Here is a 21,386-nt window from a genome sequence, read left to right on the forward strand (position 1 = left end):
TTCCTTGAAAAGTCAGACTTGGGTAGAGGGGTGGGCGTGGGGGGACAATGCATTGTTTATCTTAGTAAAAAGTTGGAGGCAATGTACGTGCCCATCACTAAGTGAATCAGTAAATACATTATGCTACATACTATCCAAGTAAAAATCAAAAGTAATAAAGTAGAACTAACAAGGCAATGTGGATAGATCTTAAATATAAACTCAAATAAGAATCCAAATGGTATTCATAGCACAGTGCCTATATTGGCTGCAAATCTTATGTGCCTCCTCAGATTCCCTCCATGCTGCCCACCTCCCCAGTGCCCTGTCAGTTGCCCTGGAAATGCCAGTCCTTCCTCCGCTGCCACCACACAGCCAGCTGGACCAGCTGGACATTTAGTTTCTGACTCCCTCCGGCCACTTCCAGATTTGGGTGAAATACCCCACAGAGCATGAGACTGACATCCCTAGAGGCCACCAAAGGGGCCAGGTGATGCACATGTTACTTTCAGCAGGACTAAATTGCTATAATTTTTTTAGTCTTTGTACATTATTTTAATAAAAAACACATTGTTATGTGTAAATATATAGATCTCAAGTGTAATATAAAAACATAGACTACAATAATGTAGCACTATAAGTTTTCTTCCCAGACAGACCTGTCAAATTTAGACATTGGACTATTAACACAGTGACCAAGAGAAGTACAGATTTTCCAACCTCATGATTAATAAATTTTTTTGGAGAGTGGATGGAAGTATTAGAAAACAGCAAATTAGATGGTCCTGCCTACATTATATAATGTGAGAGACACAATAAAAGCTGTAAGAAACTATAATTAAATGTTAGAGGCAATATAGCTTTCTTAGACTTTTACCAATGATTATGTACTTCATATATAGACATCCTTAAATGTAAAATTGTTCAGTATGTATCTTTATTCCACAGTGACAGTTTGTCATGTATTAATCTGAAAAATATCTTGAACTGGAATCATCTATAAAGAAATAATGATAAACCCTTAAAAGAAACTCTTAGTCCCAAATCAAATCATGTTTAAAAATTAAAAGATCTATAGAAAGCAAGAGTGGGGGCAGGAAACATTGACTACATGTCCATTTTTATTTGTAAAAGTAATTCCTGTACAAACAATAGTATTATTGAGTCAAGTAAAACAAAACAAAATTTAAACATTCTAAAATTAATCCCACAAGCCCAAATGTTCAGCTTGGAGTAACAAAGTCAAAGCCCGTCCTACCATCTGCACATTAATTTGATAAACTGCATCTGCTGCGGTGCACAACTGATGATTACTTTCGGCACTTGTATAAAAATAACTGTGACACCGTTTTGTTTTTGTTTTTGTTTTTAGAAAGCTGTGTATCAGGGAAGCCCAACATAATGTACCATTCGTGAAATTCCATTAAAGCTACAAGGCAGCCAAGAGTTAAAGGCATATAAGGACAGGTGCACGTACATAACTTGCCAGTCCGCTGCCCCCCGAAACAATGATTACAACTACATAGTACAAACTGGGCCCACAAAAATTCTGCAAAAGGGGGTACAAGGAGCATGTGCTTCCACTTAAGCACAATCTGGCAATCTGATCCCACCGCGTGGAGTAAGGATGGAGGCCTTAATGCCCTTTGCGGACCCCTTCGAGGAACAGGGCCTGGCGAGGGAGGATTCCGGCTCATAATGAAAGGCAGGTGCCCGGCTACCTACGGAAACCGGGGTCCCGAGCGGCTCCCAAGAGCGCTGGGCCTTAACAGGCACCACGGCCGTCTCCTACAACCCCGCACCTCCCCCGTGCAGGACCGCCGCACGTGCAGCTACAGAACGCAGCTGGGAGGGGCCCTAGGACGCTTCACGCATGCGCCCCGCCTTCGTCGGCGCGCCCCAGAAGCACTAACCCGGGAGGGTCGGAGACGTGGTGAGCGCTGGGCAGTTGGGCAGGTAGCGTAACCGCAGGTGGGACAGCTGGACTCGGATCTGGTGAAAGGATTCTGACCCTGGCATGAGTCCTGCGCTTGTCTTTCGGACGGGCTTCCTGCAGCCGTGCCAGTTGCAGCTCTGGTGCTGAGATAACGGTTTTTGTTGGGTGGTGGTGGTTGTTGTTGTTTTTTTTTAATGCTTATCTTTTACTCTCTTGGGATTTCCCGGATGTTGCTAACAGCTGGGATGATTGGAGGAATGATGCTCTCTGGGACCTGGGTGGCACCTTCGAGGATCAGGGTGTCTCCCGATTTTAACCAGGGAATTACTGAAATGGAGGCTTAATTTTTTTGATATTAAAAAAATTTTTATTTGGTTTTAAACGGATACATTTTTTGAAAGAAATTTAAGTAGTTTCAGAGAAGTTTAAATGACATGTGTTCTCAACAATATTGTCTTCCTGAGATAGTTTGAAGTTCTAATTTATGATTCTTTAAATAACACTAAATTTAACCCAAAATGCAATATGATAGGAAAAAGTGATTTTTTTCAGAAAGAAAATTCTTAAGTTTATTGGCCTAAAGTTCTTATTTTACCTGAGTTCTTTTTTAAAAATTTATTTTATTGAAGTATAGTTGATTTACAATGTTGTGTTAACTTCTACTTTACAGCAAAGTGATTCAGTTATACGTATACACACATTCTTGGAAAGAGTAATTTTTGATACACCATCACTTTTGTTCTTAAAATATTTTCAAATTAACTATTTTCAAATAGTTCCTAAATAATAATTTGCTTTGGATGACTGAATATAGGAATTTTGCTCATACAGTATGGAGGCTTAATCCCCCCCCCCCACCGGGGTGTTTGGCATTTTGGATTTTGTAAACTTGTTCTCTTGCTTTTCCCCGCCCCCCAAATATATGTAAATAAGTGTAAGCAATATATTTTTACTAGAAAAGATGACCATTGTAGAAAATGTACACATAACTGTATATAAAACTCACCCATAATCTCCTGCCCAAGAAGACAAATTTTTGTTTTATGTTTTATTTTTTAGTATATTACTTTTGCATATGTGTATATGTTGTCTTCCTTTTTTAAACAAGTCATACTGTACATGCTGCTTTGTATCTGCCTTCTTTAAGTAAACAATAGGTTGTAAACATTTCCATGACATTAAATATTTTAAAGACTGTCTTGTATTCGGTTGTCTGAGTGTACCGTAATTGATTTCAGCAGTTCACTGTTTTGGTCGTGAGATCATAACATTTTTGGTTTGGTTTGGTTTGGTTTAGTTTAGTTTCAAAAACGAAGCTGCTCTGAACATCCATTATTATCTCTTCAAGTTAGATTTCTAGAAGTGGAAATTCACTCAAACTCTGGATTTGTCTTGCCGATTGCACTTGTGAAAGGCTGAGAAATGAAAATTGCAAGACCTCTAAAATTTCCTTTGCCCTAGATTTTTACCAACACTGATTATTATTTTGCCAGTTTAATAGATGGAAAACTCTACATTGGTTTATGTTATTTTCAATTGACTTTTAGTGTGGGCTAATACTTTTTACACGAGTACTGGTCAATTTTATTTCTTCCGTGGTGAATTGCCTGTTTATGCCTTATTTATACCTAAATAAGAAGCCTTAAAATAGTTATTTGTAAGAACTTTTTTTAACAGTAAGCATATTAACACCTAGTTAATGTTGCAGATGTTTCCCAAGTTTGTCTATTTGTTTTTTCTGACATAGAAAAAAAAAAAAAAACACTTTCAAGTTAATGTTACTTAAATGTATCAATCATTTTCTTTATGGTTTTCTGTCTTTGGAGCATTGACTGGGAATGCTTTCCCTACTCCAGGATAATTTAAAAATATGTCTATATAACCTTATAACTTTTTTTTGTTTTAAAAAATCTTATTGTGAAGTAGATATGTAACATTCATACTATTTATCTTACTATGAATATTTACCTTATACAAAAAGGTAAAAAGAAGTAAAAAATGAATAGTCATAATCTTACCAACTAGTTTAAGAAAACTTTACCGACAAGTAAAACTTTACCACTCTACTACACGAGTGTGGTTGAAATCCTCTTGTGTACTTCTGCTGATTACAATTCTGTTCCTTGGCAGTATTAACTCCACCCTAAAGTATTTATCATTCCCATATATTTCTTTTTTTTTAAATTTATTTATTTATTTAATTTTTGGCTGCGTTGGGTCTTCGTTGCAGTGCACGGGCTTCTCATTGTGGTGGCTTCTTTTGTTGCAGAGCACAGGCTCTAGGCACGTGGGCTTCAGTAGTTGTGGCACACAGACTCAGTAATTGTGGCTCGCGGGCTCTAGATCGCAGGCTCAGTAGTCGTGGCACACGGGCTTAGCTGCTCCGCGGCATATGGGATCTTCCTGGACCAGGGCTCGAACCCATGTCCCCTGCATTGGCAGGCGGATTCTTAACTGCTATGCCACCAGGGAAGTCCCCCCATATATTTCTTTGTACTTTAATGACGTGTGTGTGTATCCCCGTGCCACATCTTATGGCTTCATTTTTAACATTCAGTCATCAATTCATTTTAGAGTGCTGCATGAAGTAGGTACTAAAGTTATTTTCTCAAAAGGCAAGCAGTTGTTCCAATGATATTTGCTGGATAATCCATATTCTTCAGACATTTGAGATGCCACTTTTATCAGAGCCTGAATGTGGGTTCTGGATTTGCCATTCTATTTTAGCTTATTCCTAACAACACTATTAGGATTGTTACGGCAATATTTTGAGCTTTGAAGTTTAGAAGGACAAATCATTGTTATGCCTGCTTTTCAAAATATCTTTAGCTATTCTTTCATGTTATTCTTTCAGGTGAGCTTTTGAGATAGTTTTGTGATATCTGAAAACAAAATCTTACTGAGAATTCTTTTGGGAGTACATGGGTTACAGACTTAACTTTCAAGATTTGACATCTCAGCTATTGTAATTTCCCATCCTCTCTCTAGTTATAACTCTTTTAAGTTTTTGTAGCTTTTTTCCTCTATGTACTGCACCTATATATTAATTTTTATGTATTTTGGATTTTATAATTATCTTTAATTAGGTCTTTTATTTTAGAACTTGTTTATTATTTTATAACATCAAAATTGATGTTACAATCTGATAGGACAGATTTCTCTCTTCATTGTTTACCAAAAATATCCTTTTGATTCTCCTTTTATTCTTCCAGATAAACTTTTAAATCATGTGTCCAAAGTTCATTAAGACTTTGGTTTACATTAGAGTTATGGATATTTTGATTAGAATTGACATAATATTACCACTTTGGTAGGCACTGTTTAGAGTACTCTGGTTTAAGAGGGACTCATCTTCAAAAGAGACAACCACTGGGAACTGTTACGTAACGGAGACTATTTTCGAATGCCCAAACCAATTATAAAATGGCATTCTAGGAAAATCAAACAGAGACCTGCGTGGTTTGGAATAGTTTGAGGGTTTACATCAAGCGATATGGATCCTTGTTATGAAATGTGGGCAGTGTCAAGGAAATAGAAAGAAATGAAATCATGAGATATTTTGAAGTAAGAATAGTAAACGAGGGCATGGATAATCACACTGGTCCTTTCCCTCAAGTTGTTTTTCCCTGATAAAAGTCCCTGCACAGAAGTCAGTCCAGTTTCTTGACTGGCCTTTCCAAAGGCCATGCTAATTCCTTAGTTCACTAACTCTGCCCCTCTCTAGTCCTGTTTAGAGTGTCCTTCCCTAGGTTCTGCTCTTCCTAATTTTGTCCAAGCTTTGGGCTGAAGTTGTCATCCAGGAAGTCTTTCTGACTATTCCAGCACGTTACTCTCCCCCTCCTGTAGCATTTTTGATATGTGACACCCAAATTATCAGTGAATTGCCTGATATCTAGTACTATTTCTTATGGTAAGCTGTTTTCCAGCTATACTGTATAACTGTATACTGTATACTGTATACTGTATACTGTATACTGTATACTGTATAACTCTTAAGAGGACACTATGATTTGTGCAACTGATAATGTAAGGTATTTTATACAAACAACTTGATTAAATATTTATTTTTATTTAAAATTACATAATTAATACATGAATATATTCTCCTTGTATAAAATAAAATCTTACAGCGAAGGCTTAATTTCCTTTGACTGTAACTCTTAACCCTAATCTCTTTTCTTGCCACCTCTTTCCCCTAAGGATTAACTTCAATTATCAGATTGGTATGATAATTGCATACCAATTGCAGCCTTTTTTTCTGTGTATTTACATAATATATATGTATCCATATAATATTGTTTTATAAATTTTTTAGACACAAATGGTATTATGCTGTACATATTACTCTATTTGCTTTTAAGAATGTCTTAGAATTCTTCCCATGTATGTACAGATAAACCTCACTTAACTGCTGCCTAATAGTCCATAGAATAGATATAATTTACTTAGCCATTCCCCCAATGGATAGACACTACGTTGTTTTCAGTTATCTTGCTATTATAGTGTTTTAGTGAACATCCTGCAGCATGTCTCTGTATGCATTTTTAAATCAGGGTCCAGTCAGGAAAACAGAAACTTCACTACTTATTTAAAGAGAAAAAAATTTAACATGGGAGATTGATTAAAAACGAGTATAAAAGCAAAAAGAGAATCCTGAGGTAACACAGAGGTGATTACTGCACAGCAGCTACTATCACTAGGGCTAGAAAAGGAAGGAAGGAAAGAAGAGGTTGGGGTAATCCGAATTTAGAAGTTTGGAGGAGGGCCTGGAAAAGCTGGGGCTCAGTTCAAGCCTATGAAGAGAGGGTGGTTCCTGGCTGGAGCTGCTCTCTGGAGCTCAAAGAAGGTACTCCGTGATGCTGGGGCTCTGACTTCTGAGAAGGGGGCATCACAGGCCATCTTAAGAGCTCAAAGGAGGAGGCCCATGGAGCTAGGACTCATACCGCGGAGGGGAAAGGTCCTGCCTGGCTGCTGCTGGTACCCCTGAGGTGTGCAATGAGGTTGACTCTGATTGTCGAAAAAAAAGATGGAGACGGAAAACAACTGCTGCCTAAACCAATTGCTGCTACCAGGGCAAAGCGCTGCTGCTGAGATGATGGTAACAGTATGGAGCAAGTCCCTTCTTCCTCTTCTCTTTCCGTCTCCTTCTAGTCCATTGTCCCCCGCCCCCCGTTGAAGGAACCTAACAGGAAGCCAGTTGACTAAAGGAGAAATAGTCTGCAGAGCCTCCGTATCATGGAGTTGACTATAATAGGGTGAGTATGTGGGCATGAGAGATAATAACCAGCAACATGTGCTTATGTTTCTCTACTGTGACTCTGAGGAGCAAAATCACTAACTAGAAAACCTGTAAATTTCAAATTTTAAGAGAGACTACCACACTACCCTCTTTTCTAAAAGCTGCACATAACACTTTTGATATGGGGGGGAAAAAAACGCGGGGGGGGGCGGATTTAGAGAATATTGCCTAGAGCACTACTTTGCAAATTTTAACAAAACCTGGGAACATTGTTAAAAATGCAAAATCTGATTTAATAGTCCCAAAGTGGGCCTGACAGTCTGCATTTCTAAGGAACACCCAGGTGATAGTGATAATTGCTTTTTTTTGTGGGGGGGGGCTGCGTTGGGTTTTAGTTGCGGCATGCAGGATCTTCCTTGAGGCGTGCGGGATCTTTTCGTTGCGGCACGCGGGCTCCTCTCCAGTTGTGGCCTGCGGGTTTTCTCTCTCTAGTTGTGGCTCGCCAGCTCCAGGGCGCGTGGGCTCTGTGCTTTGTGGCACGCTGGCTCTCTCGTTGAGCTGAGCGAGCTCAGTAGTGTGGCACGAGGGCTTGGCTGCCCCTCTGGCATGTGGGAATCTTAGTTCCCCGATCAGGGATGGAACCCTCGCCCTGTGCACTGGAAGGCGGATTCTTTACCATTGGACCACCAGGGAAGTCCCGATAATTGCATTTTAAAAGGTCTAACATTGTCCCATCTTCCTTCAGCCACTACTGTGTCAATCCATTGCTACCCTTGTATGAAAATACCTCCCTTATGGCCCATGCCGGTCTCCTACCCGCTAAGCAGGGAACAAATCTTCGCTGCAGGAAAGCGAAGAAGCAGGGTTTGGCGCTATTGGTCCAATGCTTGGCTTCCTATTGGGCAGGGGTTACGTCACTCAGATGGGCGTGGCCACAAGTGTGACATATCCCGCCACGGATGGCCAGGGACGCGGCAGGAGGCGGGAGCGGAAGTGGGGCGGCATGTGGGCGGGGTGGGTGACGGAAGGGGAGGGCCAGGGGAAGGCGTTCCTGTGGGCCCTTTTCCGGTGCAAGGGGTCGGAAGTTGTGGCTCGGCCGTGTTAACTCGGGGGCTGCGGGGTGAGAGTGCCGCTGAGACCGCGACCATGGGCGGGAAGAACAAGCAGAGGACCAAGGGGAACCTGAGGGTGAGTGTGGGGTGGCCCAGCCAACCTAGGAGTCCTCGCCTCGCAGTGGCTGGCTCCGCCCGGCGCAGGGCCGGAGGATGTGTGGAGCGCGGCTGTGGGGAGGCGTGTGTTTGCGTGTCGAGTGTGACCTCTCTGTTGTGTGTGCGTCCCCGCGGGCGGGGTGGGTTATCTCTGAGCAGACTGGGGAGTCGTGAGAGAAAAGATGTTCCGTGCCAGAGCTGTCCCCACCCGAGCATATTCCCCCCCCCAACATTTTCATTAAGAATTGGTTCCGTGTCAGCTTCAAGAGGAAGGTTACCTGGCCAGGGTGGCAGGGGTGAACAAGGGAATTGGGTGGGAAGCAGTTAAGGTGAGCCTGGTGTGCACGGTATCTCGCATCATGTCGCTTCTTCGCTCAGAAACCTGCTGTGGCTCCCCACATCCCTCGGGGTAAAGGCTAAAGCCATTACGACGATACATACACGGTGCATGGTCTGCTGCGGCCCCTTTCCATCTCCGACCCCATCTTCAACTCCCTCCGCCTCGCTCACTCCATCTGGCCACGCTTATCTCTTCACCGAACCTTGACCTTGCCTGGCAGGCTCCCCGACGCTCTTTTGTTAGGTGCCTCCAAATTTTGCCCGAGATATCTCAATGAGGTCTCCGGTCACCCTATTTTAAGTTGTAGCCCTCCCCCCCCCGCTCCCTTTTCTCCTTTCCTGCTTTATTTTATTCCATTGCATTTATGACTTTTAACATATTAGTTGACTGTCCCGCTTCATTTACTGTCTTGCTTCACTAGGATATTAGTATAGGATATAAGTATCATGAAGGCAGGCGTTTTTATCTGCTGCTGTTATCCTTGGAGCCTAGAACAAAGATTAGCATATAGTAGAAGTTCACTAAATACTTGTTTAAACCCCAGAGTGGGCTAAACCTACAGGATTGGGGATGCCATAATGATATTTTTTATAGTACTAGGTTTATTATGGCACAGTCTAATTTTATGAGGATGCTTTTTTCCTGTTTCTGAAACAGTTCTCGTGATTCCAGTACCACATTTTCTTAGATCTGTCACTTAATCAGTTTTGGAGGTTAATAATAGTAACAGTGATAATAGTAACTTACCTTGTGTTAGTACTCTCCTAAATGCTTTACTTGCATCCTCATTTAATTTTATTTTTTTATTTAAAAAATTTTCTCAATGTTTACTTTTGAAATATTCCAAATATTAGGAAAAGTTGCAAGAATATTAGAGCAACAACTCATAAATTCTTTACCTAGAATTACCAATTGTTAATCTTTGGTCACTTTTGCTTTCTCTTTCTAAATATATGTATTTTGCTGAACCGTGTGAGAATTAGTTGCAGAAATCATGACCCTTAACTCCTAAATACTTCAGCATGTATATTCTAAAAACAGCGCCATTCTGCACAACCATGAGCAATTATAACATGCAGAAAATTTAACTTCAGTATAATACTATTATCTAATAATATACATTATCATATTCAGATTTCTATAGTCATCTCAATATTGTTCTCTATGAGTTTTATTTAGATATAGCATTTAAAAAATTTTTTTAATTTATTTTTGGCTCTTGGTGCACGTGGGCTTTCTCTAGTTGCAGTGAGCAGGGGCTACACTTCGTTGCGGTTCACAGGCTTCTCATTGCAGTGGCTTTTGTTGCAGAGCACGGGCTCTAGGCGTGCGGGCTTCAGGAGTTGAGGCACGTGGGCTCAGTAGTTGTGGCTTGTGGGTTCTAGAGCGCAGGCTCAGTAGTTGTGGCGCATGGGCTTAGTTGCTCTGCGGTATGTGGGATCTTCCCGGACCAGGGCTGGAACCCATGTCCCCTGCATTGGCAGGCGGATTCTTAACTTCTGAGCCACCAGGGAAGTCCCTAGATATAGCATTTTTTAAAACATCCAAGATCCATGAAAGGATCACTCATTCCATTTAGCTATCATTTAGATCTAGGCAGTTTCCTAGTGCCTTTTTTTGGAGGAAGATTCTTTTATGACGTGGACAATTTGGAAGAGTCTAGGCGATTGATTTGCTTAACTTGGATTTGTCTAATTGTTCCTTATAATTATATTCAAGTTAAACAGTTTTTGACAGAAATGCTTCATAGATGATGTGTATTTCTCAGTGCCTCTCACACCACAGGGACACATAATGCCTGTTTTTCCTGTTATTGGTGGTATATGTTTAATCACTTGATTAAGGTGATGTCCATTGTATAAGTGTCTCTTTTTATTGGCTATTAACAAATAATATGTGGAGTAGTAATTTAGGAATAACCTGTTCTCTCATAGACTTTCACTTAATGGTTTTTAGCATCCTTTGATAATTCTTGCTGGAATCAATTATTATTATGGTGGTTTGAATACTTATGTTTAATCTTGACTACACCTAAGTAATGATTTAGTGACTGTTGTCTCATTTTAAAGATGATGATTCTGAAGCTTTGAGAACTAAGTTGCCTAAATTCATGTAGTCAGGAAGTTGTGGAGTTGGGATTTGAACTTCAGAGTGGCAGTCATTCATTCAACAGAAGACTTTGAATACTGAATGCCATGTATTCAGAGATGATAGAGAAATTTTCTGTTCTTGAACTATTAGTTTGATGATAGACAGATAAGTAAGCAAATAATTGTAATATATTAAAGAATTATGGTACAGGTATCAGTAGAAGCAAAGTGGGAGAACAGCAAAGAACGGTGATTGACCTGAGAGGCAAATGTTGAAAACATGAATGTGTTTTCAGGGATAAGTGGGAGTTTGTCAGGGAGAGAAAGGATTACACAAAGACCAAATTGTGGATAACTAATAAGAACCTGCTGTATAGCACAAGGAACTCTGCTCAAATACTCTGTAATGGCCTGTATGGGAAAAGAATCTTAAAAAAAAAAAGTGGATATATGTATATGTATAATTGATTCACTTCGCTGTACTGCTGAGACTAACACAACATTGTAAATCAGCTATACTCCAATAAAAATTTTTAAAAAAAGAAGCATGTTTGCTGTTTGAAAAAAATGAATAAAAAGACCAGATTGTGAAAAGGCATGACATTTTCGGGGAACTTTGTATTGAGTTTGGAACTAGAACATAAGTGGTGGGAACAAAAGGGAGCAGGGAGGAGGAAGTGGGACAAGGGAAGAAAAAAGTGTTAGAAAGATGACTGGAGAGGTCGAGGCCAGATGGTGAAAGATCCCGAAAGCTTCCTGAATTTGGTCTTTAAACTGTAGACTCAGGATTGCCACCTCAAATATTATACCTCTAGAAGCCAGGCACAAAAGAATGAAGTAGGTGTAGTATAAGAAAATTAACTGCCAGAAATAGTATCGAGGTTCTTAATTTTTGAACTGTGGGTATGAGCATCTAACATACAGTGGAGAAAGTAACAAGAAACAGTAACTACATTTTAAGTTCAAAGTAGACATTGAAAAAAGATACAATTAGTTGAAAATAATTTGTTTCTGTGAAACTGGACATCTGATACCTTTTCTGCACCTAGTTATCACTGTCAGCTCTGGTCTTCAGGTCAGTTCAGAATTCAGCCTTGACTCCTTTAGCTTTTAGCTTTTTATACTATTTCATTATTCTGTTTCATAATAAAACTGTTCACACATGAGATTATAGGTAAAATTCCAATGTCTTAATGTCATCATAGTTTTCAGAATTATAATTCACTAACTTCCTTTGTAGCTCTTTATTCATGTATCAGTATTGAGAAAGGTGAACTGAATAATTTTAGTTCATTTTAATAAAGTTTTAAAATAGAGAACCTTTTTTGAAATTAGGCCAAGTGCTACTGTTTTGAAAAAATATCTAGTCCATCATTTTCATTTCTGGTCACTCATTTCAGTTTAGAAAGTAGTACAGATTATTATTCCTTGATAAATGATTTTCCCAAACACAGTTTTGCTAGGTATGAACAAACTGAATCACACATTTGGATTTGGATTTTCAGACATTCTTACGGAGGAATAAGAAATAGATGAGTTTAGATGGGTTGTGATGTCATCCTGGACATTGAACTGAGGCATTTTCCTATTAGATGACAATGAATACATTAATTTCTTTGAACAGTTCAAATATTTTCTTTCTTTGTCACAAAGAATCCTTTAATTTTTAGTACTGGAAGCTACTATATTGTGTATCAAACAAGCCACTGACTGTGTTTCAGAACAAAGGAGTGTATCTTATATCCTGATCATTGTATTGATTTTTATGTACATACTAATGTAATTTGTAACCATTTTAGCCTAAAGAGATTTGGTTAGGCTTTGGGTATGTGGAAATGAGTATGTCTGCCCACAAGGAACTCCTGGTCTAGAAGTTGCTATCATTAGACTTGTCCTAGGGTAGTTGCTTAATAAATATTTGTTGAATGAGTGGGTGAATGAAAAGATATATATTTATGAGTTAATTTTGCATCACTACACAGTATACATATGTGTGTGTACATACTATTTATACAAAAGTTGGAAATAAAAAATTTAATACAACAGTACTTATTCTTACCATATGTGATGCGTTCTGATTTTTAAAATTTTGTTCTATTTCTTTAAAATGTTGTCATGGCCCATTAAGTTGATATCATGAGTCTCTAATGGCTTGTAATCACAACTTTAAAAACATGGTTCTGATGTTTAGGAAACCAGGAAATAGCTCCTAGGATCATTATTGTTAAGTTCTTGGTGACAAAATATTTATCTTTGGGGAACATTGCAATAGATGCATAAGCTAGGGGGAAAAAGTCCTCAAATAGAAGTTTGCTTCATTGTGGGAATTGTCAAGTAAGTACTCCAAAGAACTCAAAGTTAAATTTTGAACTCTTCCTTGACTCTGACTTTTTTTCTACCTACTTTCTTACCAGCCTTCAAACAGTGGCCGAGCTGCAGAACTCCTTGCCAAGGAACAGGGAACAGTGCCTGGATTTATTGGTTTTGGAACATTTCACAGTGACCTAGGCTATGTTCCTGCTATTCAGGGAGCTGAAGAAATAGACAGTCTTGTGGATTCTGATTTCCGAATGGTGCTGCGGAAACTTTCAAAGAAAGATGTCACAACAAAACTAAAAGCAAGTTTTATTGTTTTCATTAAAATGGTCAAGAAAATCTTTTTGTTAAAATGTCATTGGCATTTTTTATGTAAAGAAGAATGAAGAATCATCACTAATAAGTACTTTTACAATTGTACTTTTTTCTGACACAGACTTTAGTTTATACTTATCTTCTAGGTTATAAGTTAGTTCTTCTGCACTTCTTAGAATCACTTTGGAATTCTGCCTTTACATTTTTCCCTATTAAGTAATGTAATTTTGACTCTCTAATTTTAAATGGTTTTTTTTTTGTTTGTGTACGTTTTATATATTTTTTAAAACAACTGAAAAGTTTCTACCATAGTAACCTATAAAGGAACTCTTCAGATTAGTCCCATATGGCACAAACAGGGATGGTGTATTCTCACGTTACATAAAATAGACTAAGCTTCTAGAACAGCATAAATATAATCAACAGCCAGTATTATGGCTGTTGATCCTTAACAATTTTAATAATTTATTTTAGGCTATGCAGGAATTTGGAACCATGTGTACAGAGAGAGACACGGAAATTGTGAAAGGAGTTCTTCCATATTGGCCAAGAATTTTCTGCAAAATTTCACTTGTGAGTATTAAGACTTGACTAGTTTATTTCTGTTGTGGTTTTTTTGTTTTGTTTTTTGTGTTTTTTGTTTTTGTTTCTGGTTGAAGTTGTGGGGACTATCAAATTTATATGATTCATTTTTGGTGAGGGTTGTGGAATGTTATGTTAATATTATTATGCAGATTGGATCATGTTGGGTTGTAAAAAGGAGTCTGTTAGGTCCTTACTATAGAATTACCTAGATACTTTTAAGTCATAGTAAATTTTGACAATGTAATTTCTTTGTATACTTGCTGCAGAAGAATGAGAATGAATTGCTTATTTATTCCAGGCTTAGCCTTGACTCTATCTTGAATACAGTCATTTTTATCTCGTGGGGAAAAGGAAAAATTAATCAGTTTTTTAATATAATTATTGATTTTAGTTTAGGTTTGTGCATAGGTGAATTCTTATTAATGGGTCCTCATCGCATACCCAGAAATGTCAGTATTTATTTTTATGGGTTAGAGCTGTTTTAAACCATATTATATTTTCAATAGGATCATGACCGCCGGGTTCGAGAAGCCACACAGCAAGCTTTTGAAAAGCTTATCCTTAAAGTTAAGAAACATTTGGCTCCTTACTTAAAAAGTTTAATGGGCTATTGGCTAATGGCTCAGTGTGATACTTACACACCAGCTGCATCTGCAGCAAAAGATGCCTTTGAAGCAGCTTTCCCTCCAAGCAAGCAACCTGAAGCCATAGCATTTTGTAAGGATGAAATTACAAGTGTAAGTCCTTGGAACCATTCTGTATCTATTTTTTAAAGTATTTAAGGGATATAAGGCGTATTACAAAGGCAGCTCTTTTACCTAGCATTGTGAGGATATGAGAAGTGAAATATTTTCAATGGAAGATTGCGTTTTTTAAACGGTGTTTATCAAAGTTGACCATTTTGGCTTTTTAAACATAATTAACTTTTTGGATTGCATCTTTCTAAATGACTTAAGTTTTCCCTGTTTATTTTAATGTCTTAATTTACCGTATCTAAAAAAGTTTAGATATGTGCTTTGTAATATATAATCTAAAAAAAGAATACATCTAAAAATCAAATCTAAACTTTTTTTCCCCATATTTCCAAATCAATACATGTATACAAATCTGTTTCATCCTGGTATTCCTTTGTGTATATAGATATACAACAGTTTATTTAACTTCTTTCATTTTAATATACATTTGGGATTTTTCCCCAGTTTTTTTTTAAAGAATAGGTTTATTTATTTATTATTTTTTTAAATATTTACCCGGTTTTTTATGATAACAAACAATGTGCCTCAGTGAACATTCTTGAATAGATTTCTTCATACCCTGTAGGAGTGGGAGTTACCAGAACTTCTAGTAACTATATGTTGGGTCACAGGGTTTAAATTTTTTATAGATATGGATAAACTGCCCTTCAAAGGGCCATACAAATTTGTACTCCCATTAACAGATATACATTTCTCCAACACTTGGCCAACAGTTTTGCCAGACTGATATCAGCCATAACTTTTGTGGCTTTTAGTTTGTACACAATACTGTCCTTCCTCATTTTTTCTCTCCTTATTTGCTATTCCTGATATGTGGACTGGAAAAAACTAGACGCCAATTTGTTAGTATTATACCAAGAAATAAAAATAGGTAGGCTGTGAGTCCATTGAGGAGAAGTAAAGATTTAAAAAAAAAAAGATGATGCTTGCATTTATTTCCTCATTTAGTACTCTTACATTTCCATAGCACCCTATGTATAATCCTACTTAAACACCTTCCCTCCTCCTCCCTCGTTTTCTCCCTGCTTCCCTCCTTTCAGTTAGTCGACCTTTCTGTGGCTTCCCATTATACTTACAAGTCCAGATTTCTTATCTTGGCCTACAGGGCTCTGCATGATGTGGTCCCTTCTTACCTATCTGATCTCTTCACCCAACATCTCTCTACACACACACACAGACACACACACACACACACACATACACACACGCACACACGCATTCTAGTTCCCCCTTTAAGTTCTTGGTTCTTACATTCTTTATTTTTCTGTTGTACCAGAGTTGTTTTTCTAGGGTGATGGTTTGTAGTTGTGTGGTGTTTTTTGGCCGCACTGCGCGGCTTGTAGGATCTTAGTTCCCGGACCAGGGATTGAACCGGGGCCCCAGCCTTGAAAGCGCTGAGTCCGAACCACTGGACTGCCATGGAATTCCCTAGGGTTTGTAGGTTTAATCATACTCTCAAAGGGAGTTCTCTATCCCAACTGTAAATTAAATATCATTGGTTTCTTTAAAATATCAAGTGATGAATGTTATGAGTGAAGTATCATGAGTTTGGACACTTAAGAGTTTTAGAAAATGGATTTTGAGATAATTAATTTGGCTATTCATAGTTTTGTTTATTTGGTTGGTTTTTTGTTCTTGGTTTTATTATGGATGGGTAACTGATCATTAGATATGTGGATTATTTCCTCCATTATTTTACCTTTAGTTGGCTGTGTCACAGATATACAGATATTGGGTTTGAACGTTCCTAAGTTCAAAACACATTTATTAGAGAGGAGTTAGGCAAATGAGATCAAAATGTCACAGTGTCTGTAAGAGAACCATGGGCTCTGGGTCATGCCACTGGGTTCTGGTCCACTCTGCCATTAGCTGGGGTGGTTGACCGTGGGCACGTTTCTGTGCTTCCATTCCCTCAGCTGTTAAAGTAGGAATTAACTTGTACTTCATCAAGTTGTTTTGAGGATTTAGTTAATGCACGGAATGTGCTCAAAGCAATACATGGTGAGTGGAAAAACTCAGTAAATGTTGGTTATTATTATTGCTGATAAAATTGATACTGGAACAGTGGACTTGCTAGTACTGTACCCCAGAAGTAAGCAGACTTACTCAGTATTTCAAGTGGAACCTTAAACCTTCCTCCATGATGGAGCAGAGCACAATGTGTGTTCTATGTGAGCAGGGAGGTGCTCAAAAAAGAGGGGCGAGGAAAGCAGAGCCTAATTCACTCCCAAACTTACTAATCAGACGTCCCATTCACTTCACTGCTGTGTGCAAGAGGAATGGAGAAGCAAGGGGCCAGGAGTATTTAAGGGAAAATTCCTCTCAGTGGAAACTGGAGGTGTTTGGAAGAAGTACCTTATTCTTCTTTACCCCAGCAGGTGCCAACCTTGGGGATTGATAGGGGGAAAAAATTGGTAAAATTCAAACCTTTTAGTTTTGCTACTTAATTTTGCTACTTTTGTGAGAAAGGGGATAAAAACTTTTAGATAAGATGAAGTTTATGTTCTGTCTCTTCACCACTGACAATTCAATAAAATCTCAAGGCTGTGGCATTTTTCTCCCCTCTATAGGTGCTGCAGGATCATCTTATAAAAGAAACACCTGATACACTCAGTGACCCACAGTAAGTTGTATTGTTTCTGTGTAACTCAGATTAAGTGAAACTATGTTTCACTCATAGGTAATAAGATGGTAATTTCAATGTGACATTTTTAAAAAAAGGGATGCTAAATGTAGAGGTGAAAATACTTAATATAGTGCTATTTGCCAGGTGCTGTTTTAAGTGCTTTTACCTGCAAGTTGTCCCGCTATTTAACTTGAATTATCTGGGAGTGCACGATTTGGTTCTTTTACAAAGAGATGTTTTTAGGTTTTTTCCAGATTTGCCTTTTGACAGTCATAGCAGGAACAATTTTAAGGTCTGGATGAAAATAGTTGAACTCTGAATAGTTCTATTGAAAGAATAGAAAGATGTTCCATTTACTTTTTACTCTTGTGTTCTAATCAAACTATTAAGAGTCTGTAAGGGAAAGTACTCTTAGATGCAGTGTTATTTATTCTCTAATCATCCAATTAACTGCTACTGAGAGCAGTGTACATGCACACTTATGAATGAAGCCACAACTCTTCATTTACTTTCACCTTGTATTATTCGAATAATATGTGATTAAAATTCTATATTGGCACTTTGCGGGGGTTTGGCACAGGGAGAATGAATATAGAGATAAAGCAACTTTGGTAGATATTCAATGACAAAACATTTAAAATAGAAGTGCTGAATATGTATTTTGTCTTATTCTCAATCCTTATATGTATTTATTTTCTTTTTACATCAAGAACTGTTCCAGAGGAAGAGAGAGAAGCTAAATTCTATCGGGTTGTAACTTGTTCCTTATTGGCATTGAAAAAATTGCTTTGCCTCCTACCTGATAATGAGCTTGATTCTCTGGAGGAGAAATTTAAGTCTCTTTTATCACAGAATAAGTTTTGGAAGTATGGAAAACACAGTATACCTCAGGTATCTTAATATTTTTTATTTTAAGACATTTCTCTGATTCCGTTTTCTCCCCTGATCTTGTTATTTTTTATTTAGGCTTCATGTTTATTGTTTATGTTTAAAATTCTGCAAACACATTTTTGTGGTGGGACTGAATTACCTCTCTTACTAGAATGTTCTTGTATTTTCATTTTTTAATTTAGTTGTTTGGACCTCAGATTCAGAGTTGAATCATCATCTTTCTCTGTTCATGGCACCTTAAAACTGCTAGGTGTGTACAAGTCTCTTCCTTTTTTTGATGTATTTATTTCTTCCCTTTTGTCTGTCTGTCTCTGTTTTCCACCTCCACCAGCTGCCCATCCTAAGTGTGATTAATGTATGTGCTTTCGTCTGTGCAGTCGATTCTCATTATTTACTGTGATTTTATTCTGTGAAGTCCACGAACACTGAATTAGTGAATACTGAAGCATTGCTCTTAGGGGAAATGCAAGATTAGGCTCCTGTTAGTCTCTTGTCACGACATTTTTGACAGTTGGTCAGTACATAACCTTGTTTTATGTGTGTCTGTTTAAAGACACCTTATTTAATGTATATTGTTGATTTACTAACTTTGAATTCCCACACAACAGCACTAGACATCATGCCTGAATGAAGTTTATCTAATTTTCTCTGTTAGGCATGTCACAGCCTTTTTGCATGTGTTTTTAATTCACATAAATGATACTGATGATACTGTGTTATATTTTATCCCATTTATTGCTTTTTACTTAGTAGGTTTTTTTTAATACATGTACTTTTTGTTTGTTTGTTTAAAAAAAAAATTTATTTATTTATTTATTTATTTAGGCTGCACCGGGTCTTAGTTGTGGCATGTGGGATCTTTTTTTTTTTTTTTTTAATTAATTAATTAATTAATTATTTTTTGGCTCTGTTGGGTTTTCTTTGCTGCGCGTTGGCTTTCTCTAGTTGTGGCGAGTGGGGGCTACTCTTCCTTGTGCTGTAGGTGCGAGAGCTTCAGTAGTTGCGGCACGTGGGCTCAGTAGTTGTGGCTCGCGGGCTCTAGAGCACAGGCTCAGTAGTTATGGCGCACGGGCTTAGTTGCTCTGCAGCATGTGGGATCTTCCTGGGCGAGGGCTCGAACCCGTGTCGCCTGCATTGGCAGGCGGTTTCTTAACCACTGCACTACCAGGGAAGTCCCAAGCTCACAGGATCTTTTAGTTGCGGCATGCGAGCTCTTAGTTGCGGCATGCGAGCTCTTAGTTGCGGCATGCATGCAGGATCTAGTTCCCCGACCAGGGATCAAACCCAGGCCCCCTGCATTGGGAGCATGGAGTCTTACCCACTGGACCACCAGGGAAGTCCCAGTAGTTTTTTAAAAAGTACAAAGATATTTAAATCCATCACATTCCTGTATGTATATCTGGCCCATGGCTTCTAACTGATGTATAGTACTCAGAAGTTTGCATTCATTCCATTTTACCTGTTCATTCCCCCAGTGATAGACACCCTGATTGCCTTCGACTCCCTGCTCTCACAAATAAAGCAGCAGTGAGCATCTTTCATGTATCCCCAGATCTGTGAGAATTTATTTTCCTGAAATTCTCTTAATTTCTGAATTGCTGAGTCAAAGAGTATAGGCATACTTAATTTTCTGAAGTAGTGCCAGATTGCTTACCTGATTGGCTGCATTAGTCTAGGCTCAACTATCAATACGTGATGACTACTATATATCCTTATACTGTAGCCAGGACTGGGCATCATTCAACTTCCTGTTTTTCAGTAGTCTAATTAGGAGTTCAAATGATACCTCTCTTTAATTTTAATTACTCTGCTTACTAGTGACTTTTAACATCTCTTCATAAGCTTTTTAGATTTTTATGTTTCCTCTGTAAACTACTTATTCATATCTTTCACCCCTTTTTTTCTATTGGAGTTCTCTTTTTCTTATTTTACTGGAGTTCCTTGTATATTTTAAATATTAGTCCTTTTGTCATTTTTAGGCGTTGTAAATAATCTCCCATTCTGTCACCTTTCATGTGTCCTCTTTTATAAAGAAATCTTAATTTTGATGTAATCAAAACCACTGATATTGCCTTAGGAAGGCCTTTCTCACTTTTAAGCCATAAAAATATTGTTATATTTAATAGTTATATCTTTTTAAACAGCTATATCCTTTTTTAATAGTTATATCTTTCTTAACAGATATCTTTTAATCTCTTTAGTTTTATCTTTCATATGAAGTTTTTAATCCATCAATAACCCACCTTTTTATGCGGTGTTAAGTGGAGATCTAGTTACATTTCTCTTCATGTACAGTGAGCCACTTTTCCTAACATCACCTAGTTAAACTGTTCATTCTCTCCCTATTGATTTATGGTCCTGCCATTATGGTATATTAAGTTCCCATATGTTCATGAGTTTTTCTCAAAACTCTATCTACTGATCTATTAGTCTTTGTTTCTTCTTATGCCAGTACCACTGTTAAAATGACATTATGATACGTCCTAATAATTGCTCAGGTGAGTCACTCTTTTTTTCATCTTCAAGACTAAGTTGTTTTAGAACTTTATTCTTCTGTATAAATTTAAGTAAATTTATTGAATTCCTCAAAAAAAATCTAACTGGAATTTTGATTGGGGTTCCACTGAATGATTTGGGGAGACTTGCTGTTTTTAGGTTATTGAACCTGATGTTATAATTACCTCTCAATTTATTCAGGTATTTAAAAAATGTCCTAGAATAACTTTTTAAACAAATTTTATTAAGGTATGACTTACATACAATAAAATGCAGTCATTTTAAGCTTACAGTTTAAGATTTGACAGATGTATACACTCATCTTCATGTACATACCCACATAACCACTACAATCAAGAAGTAAAACATTTTTATCACCCAAAAATTGGTTCCTTGTGTCCCTGCTAGTCATCCTCTCCCTTAACCTAGGCAACTATTTATCTACTTTTCTGTCACTACAGATTCGATTTGTCTTTTTTAGGTTTTCATGTAAATGGAGCCATATATTACTCTGTATCTGGCTTCTTTTCTTTTCTTCTCTTTTCTTTTTTCTTTTCTTTTTTTGCCGTGCTGCACAGCTTGTGGGATTTTAGTTTCCCAACCAGGGATT

At 37.8% G+C, this 21,386-nt stretch overlaps 1 protein-coding gene across 1 annotated transcript in view; it reads left to right on the plus strand.

The window, feature by feature from the left end:
* The first annotated feature begins 8,213 nt into the window (after positions 1-8,213).
* The window catches only part of LTN1 (listerin E3 ubiquitin protein ligase 1), a 70,329-nt gene continuing 57,156 nt past the window's right edge, over positions 8,214-21,386 (plus strand). Inside the window, exons 1-6 of the mRNA XM_061194007.1 lie at positions 8,214-8,342; positions 13,207-13,410; positions 13,898-13,996; positions 14,515-14,745; positions 17,334-17,386; positions 18,100-18,280. Coding sequence (XP_061049990.1) covers positions 8,301-8,342; positions 13,207-13,410; positions 13,898-13,996; positions 14,515-14,745; positions 17,334-17,386; positions 18,100-18,280 — 810 coding nt within the window. The 5' untranslated portion in view covers positions 8,214-8,300. The remainder of the gene's footprint in view (positions 8,343-13,206; positions 13,411-13,897; positions 13,997-14,514; positions 14,746-17,333; positions 17,387-18,099; positions 18,281-21,386) is intronic.

The sequence above is a fragment of the Eubalaena glacialis genome, chromosome 6, assembly GCF_028564815.1.
Source record: "Eubalaena glacialis isolate mEubGla1 chromosome 6, mEubGla1.1.hap2.+ XY, whole genome shotgun sequence".
Classification (NCBI taxonomy): Eukaryota; Metazoa; Chordata; class Mammalia; order Artiodactyla; family Balaenidae; genus Eubalaena; species Eubalaena glacialis.